The sequence below is a fragment of the Galeopterus variegatus genome, unplaced genomic scaffold (genome assembly GCF_000696425.1).
Source record: "Galeopterus variegatus unplaced genomic scaffold, G_variegatus-3.0.2 Scaffold1573, whole genome shotgun sequence".
Classification (NCBI taxonomy): domain Eukaryota; kingdom Metazoa; phylum Chordata; class Mammalia; order Dermoptera; family Cynocephalidae; genus Galeopterus; species Galeopterus variegatus.
The window spans coordinates 1-5,693 of NW_007727684.1; the positions used below are offsets into that span (position 1 = coordinate 1).

The following is a 5,693-nucleotide window of genomic DNA, read 5'->3' on the forward strand; positions in this document are numbered from 1 at the left end:
GGGTGGCGGGGCGGGGGGGGGGGGGGGGGGGGGGCGGGGCAGTGGGATCTGGGTACAGACCAATGTGCCTCACCTGGCCCCCAAGGATGCTGGGAGAGATGGGGTCAGAGGTGACTCCCAGGGAAATCAAGTGGTGGTCACCTCTCCCAGGCTCAGCTGGGATGGTAGGTTGGCTTGCTGGGGGTGGGGTGTGTGTGGCAGTAGTGGGAGGCACTTTGGACAGAATCTGATTTGGCAAATGGGGGATCTCCTCTCCCCAATGATTCCCAGCCTCACCTGGGCCTCCCACAGCTAAGGCAGGTTCTTAAACTTAAGGCCAAGGTTATCCTTCTCCCCTGGGCTCCCAGGAGAGCAGAGAACCTGGTGAGCATGCCACTCCTGCAGCGCTAGGGGCGCAGGTAAATGCAGCAGTATATGGAGGGGGAGGTCTGTAGTGAAGGCAGGGCTGCTTGCTTCTGTTTCCCCCAGAAACGTCCTTCTGTCCTCTCAGACTTTATTCCTTGGTGGCTTCACCCTGGGGAAGAGCTGAGGGGAAACAGAATCTTCAGACAGACACCAGGAGCTCCTGCCCCCTCATCCCACACCCAAGTATGTGGACTGTCTCCATCCTCCCATCCCTTCCTAATGGATTCTCTCGGCATCTCTCAAACCACTCCAGGATCCCCGAGATCCTTGCCCACTCCAAGCACCAGATGGAGCCTTCCAATCAGCAGCCCCATGGATGAAATGGAGTATTTTGAGTCTCCTGCACTGTGCTAAAGGAGATGCCCATCTACCACCGTGGGTGTCTGGTTGGGTCCCACTTCCACCCACTCCCAAAGTTCTCTCCCATGAACATAATGGAATCTTCTTGATCTCCTCCCCCAACCCTAGTAGAATCTTCCTCAGTTCTACGATAATTTTATTAATGGATTCTTCCTCTCCCTGCCCAATGTAGTGTAATAAGTGCTTTCTCCACCATGACTGTAATGTACAATTCTTTAACTCCCCCCCCCCACTCCATTTTAGTAAAATGGAATTTCTTCATTGCTCCCTTTGGCTAAAATGAAATCTTCCTGGAACTCTCCATCAATATAATCAGGGATGATGATAAAAATATTTGATTGAGCATGAACCAATCAGATCACCAGTAAGGCAGTACTGGTGACTACCAGCCTGTACAGGGCTCTTCCTCGACTACTCCCCTAACTGTAAGGGACTCTCCGTTACCCCCACCCCATTACTATAATGGGCTTTTCCTCTCCTCCCCACAACCAGTAATGACTTTTCTAATCCCTCCCGCATATAATGGACTGTCCACCTCCCCAACCCTTCTTTTTCCTGCAGGCCCATGTGGTATCTCCTCTGGGCTCACCCCGAAGTAGTTACGGGGCACGTAGCCCTCCTGGCCGTGCAGTGCAGCCCACCACCAATCGGTCTCCTCTGGAGCGTCCCTCCGCAGCACGGTGACCGACTCGCCCTCGCGGAAGGACAGCTCATCCCCGAACTCGGCGCTGTAGTCCCAGAGAGCGTACACTGTCCCGTTGTACATCAGCCCCATACTCTGCTCCACATCTGAAATATGCCATGGCCGGGATTGTGAGAGCCCGGCCCCAGGTGTCCAGGAACATGGGACACGCCGAGGACAGGGACAGGCCCAGCGATTTGGGGCCTGCCCCAGCAGAGGGATAAGCCACTTGAAAAGTTGCGTGTGCCAATGTCTGAGGATGGGAGGCAGAGCTGGAGGCACATGTTCGGACTTGCAATCTCTAACATTCGAAGGCATTGGGGTGCGTCAAGCTGAATCACCTACCCCCGAGGCAGGGTCAATGGCTCCCATTCCCCTCTTGTACATTGTTGAATCCCTGTGTCACCCTTACAGGTATAGTCTTCTGCTTCCCCGACTGAAGTGGTACACTTCCCCTAAAAGATTCAACCCCTTCCTCAAATGGTACAGTCCTACTGCCCCCGCCCCCTTTAAGTGCTCTCATCGCCCCCTTTCTGGGTGGTTCAGTCCACACTGCCCCTCTTCCACAAGCGGTACAGCCTCCGAGAGGGTGCAATTCTCCAGACCGTAGAGCCCCCCAGAACCCCGCCGCCCCTTAAGCGGTACAAACTCCATCAGTAATTTAGCCCCCTTTCCAGATGGTATAATATCCTATGGTCTCCCTCTTCAGTGGTTCAGCCAAAAAGTTTCTCCTCCCCTCCTTGCCAAGTGTGTTGTCCAGTCTTTACTTCACCTTCACAAACTCTCCATGTATGAGGCAGGTACCTCCCCTCCCTGCCAAGTGTGTTGTCCAGTCTTTACTTCACCTTCACAAACTCTCCATGTATGAGGCAGGTAGAACAGTACAATCCTCACATCTCAGTTCCACTTACCTGTGACAAAGGTGTAACGGCCCAACCCCCTCCACAAAGTTTGCAGCCCTTTCTCTCTTCAGGCGGGTCTACATGTGTCGTGAGTGGTACAGTTCACATGTGCCCGTGCTGACCCCTAAGGCGGGCATCAGAGCCCCACGCCTCTCACCTCCTTTCTGCCGTAGGTGCCACAGCCCGCTGTCGCTGTCGTGCAGCCCCACTAGGCTTGCCTTTCAAATACATAAACCTGTCTCACCCCCAGGTTCTAGGAACTGCCTTACTCCAACTGTGAAGTCCTTAACCCAACCGATGGTACAACTTGCCTCTCCAAGTGTGCTGTAGAGTCTCTACGCACAGCACCCATGGCACAGCCTACCAGTTCGACATTGGGGAGCCAAGTAATGCAGCCTGCCACCAGGAGAGAGATGGTACGGCCTTATGTCTCCCTACAAGTGGAACAGTCCCCAAGCCGCTTCCCAGCAGCCATGGCCTGTGTGTATCCAGTACTGTCTCTCCCACAGCTGGCAGAGCCCACCTGCCCAGCAGATGGTAGAGCTGGAACGTCCAACTCCCCATCCCCACAGGTGAGAAAGCAGATGAGCAGCACAGTCTCCACGACCACTCTCCTTCAAGGTGGCACAATCCCCCCACCCTACTTGCACCTGCCAGGTGGGATGCCCAGTCCCCCCCTTTCGCAGGTGGTCCATGCCACCTCCCTGTCCCCAGGCGATCCTGCCATGTGCTTGCTACAGCCACAAACGCCCTCCCCTCCTTTGTAGGGTGCAGTCTGCCATCTTCCCCCGGCGCCTGCGAACGCATCAGTTGTGGGCGGCCCACACCTCCCACACGGAAGCCTCGGCCCTGCCTCGCACCTGCCAGGTAGGTGGCGCAGTCAGCATAACCCTCGCGGTAGGGGTCGCACTTCTCAATGGCGGTGGCGCCATCGCTGAGCGTGGTGGCGAAGATCGCGGCGCCGTGCTGCACTAGCGCGGTGCAGATGGCCGTGTCGTTGCACGACGCCGCACAGTGCAATGGTGTCCTAGGCGTGGGAGGGGTGCGTGAGAGGCCGCGAGTCTGCCCGCGGGTGCCCCCGCCCGCAGCGCAGTCCCAGTCCGGCGCCCGCACCGCACGGGGCAGGGCTCACCAGCCGTGGCTGTCGGGGGAGTTGACGTTGGCGCCCGCGGCGATGAGGAAGTCCACTATGGGGTAGTTGGCACCGCAGATGGCGTTGTGCAGGGCCGTGATGCCCTCCTCATTGGGCTGGCTCGGGTCGTTCATCTGGGTGGATCGGGGGAGGGGAAGCTCAGTCCCGCGGCTGTCCTCCAGCACTGCCCACACCCGCCCCGCTCTGGCTCAGCAGCCCTCACCTCCTTCACCGCCTGCTGCACCACCTCCAGCTCCCCGGTCAGCGCAGCGTCCAGCAGCAGAACCAGTGGGTTGAGGCGCGCGCGGCGGGCCTTGCGCGGGGAGCCCGCCTTCCGCAGCACAGAGCGCATCTCCTGGTGGACAGGGAGGGGTTTTCACAGACTTGGAGGGATTGTTAGTATATCCATCACCCAGAGGGAGAGACAGAGGTTCAAGGGCCGGGCGGCAGTTGCCGGTCACCCATCTACACAGGGGTGGCTGGGATTCACACCCTGGGATGTGCAGAGCTCCAGTCCAGAGGGGCAGGACGGCCTCAGTTCTCCTAGGGTCTCAGTTCCTTACCACAGTCAGGGAACCCTGTGATTTGGGAATCCTGGGCCCTGAGACCTGAAAGGAAGCTGAGAGGCCATGGAGTTGGTAGCAAAGTAATTCTATGCCTTCAAGGCAATGACTGTGGAAGCCAGTTCACACACAGTCTCATTTCTTTTATATATATATATATTGTTAAATGCTATGAAGCACACATGACATGTTACCAGGTGTTAACTCCAGATGCTTGCAATTTGAGGATGCATGATCATATTATTCCTTGTGCTTTTAAAATTTTCCTCCTACAAGATTCATTTATTCTGAGTGTGTTTGTGTAGCATTTGTTATTCTAGCCTTTGCTGTCTCCAGAATTTCAGTGATTTCAAGATTCTGGAATTCAGAGGCCCCAAGAGCCACTGAATCCAAAGTTCTCTAATGCTCAGTTATTTCAAATTTCTAAATATGTTGTGATTGCAGAAACATTAAGTTGTGCTGTTTCAAATTGCTGAGGGCCCAGGAGTTTGCAATCTCAGGATTCTATGATTGAGAACGTTAATATTTTACAGCTAGAATTTCATTCCAAAAGACTGGAAGGAAATACTTAAAATGTTAGTTATAGTTCTCTATGAGTGCTGTGATTTTATCCTCTTTATTCTATTTTTATCTATTTCCCCCAAGTTTCCCATGGTGTTTGTGTATTTCTTTACAGTGGAAGGTATTAATTTAAAATATAATTCTGCACTATAACATATTAGTGCACTGATCAGTGATCTTATAATTCAAATTACGAGTCTTGAATATTCAGCTTAGGCGACTTCAAGAACGACTAATTAGAGACATGATACTAACTTTATAATTCTTTTTTTTTTTAAAGATGACCGGTAAGGGGATCCTAACCCTTGACTTGGTGTTGTCAGCACCACGCTCACCCAGTGAGCGAACCGGCCATCCCTATATGGGATCCGAACCCGTGGCCTTGGTGTTATCAGCACCGCACTCTCCCGAGTGAGCCACGGGCCGGCCCGTAACTTTATAATTCTAAGGCCCTACTCTTCAAACCTTCAGTGCTCTAGGATTCTAAAATTTTACTATTCTGAGATTGTGATATCAGGATTTAATTCTTGAATTCTATGATTTTTCAAGTTTCTCTGCGATCAGGACTTTGTGATTCTACAATGGGACAATTCTGCCATTTCAAAATGTTGTCATTCTTCTCCTCTTGATTTCAAGATCCTGAGCTGCAACATTCCTTGGCACTCCCCTCAGGAGGACCAAGGAACAGGCATTTTGGGGTGTCTACCCGGCCCCCACTTCTCTGGGAACTGTTATTCTCCTTTTGTCTACCCACACCGAGTGTTCAGATCTGTTCCATGTAACTATAGTCCTGCCCCCAGCCAAGATGCAGGGACTGACTGGACCAAGATCAGCAGGAGACCATCCCTGGTTAAACGATAACAATAACAGTAGTTAACAATATGTGCTAGGCAGTACTCTAAGCACTATATTAATATCTTTAATCCTCACGGCAACCATATGAGGTAGGTACTGTTATTCTCACCCCCACTTTACAGATGAGGAGACAGGCCCAGAGAAGCTGAGTGTCCTGCCCAAGGTTGTACATCTGATAAGTGGTATGGAGCCAGGATTTGAACACAGGCAAGCCCAGCTTTACAGCTGGTGTA

General features: G+C 53.0%; 1 protein-coding gene across 1 annotated transcript in view; it reads right to left on the reverse strand.

Moving 5' to 3' along the window:
* Nucleotides 1–26: 26 nt before the first annotated feature.
* Nucleotides 27–5,693, reverse strand: part of PPP1R13L (protein phosphatase 1, regulatory subunit 13 like) — a 14,393-nt gene continuing 8,726 nt past the window's right edge. Inside the window, exons 8-12 of the mRNA XM_008577760.1 lie at nt 3,705–3,836; nt 3,482–3,615; nt 3,210–3,376; nt 1,355–1,554; nt 27–525 (exon numbers count right to left, since the gene is read on the reverse strand). Coding sequence (XP_008575982.1) covers nt 487–525; nt 1,355–1,554; nt 3,210–3,376; nt 3,482–3,615; nt 3,705–3,836 — 672 coding nt within the window. The 3' untranslated portion in view covers nt 27–486. The remainder of the gene's footprint in view (nt 526–1,354; nt 1,555–3,209; nt 3,377–3,481; nt 3,616–3,704; nt 3,837–5,693) is intronic.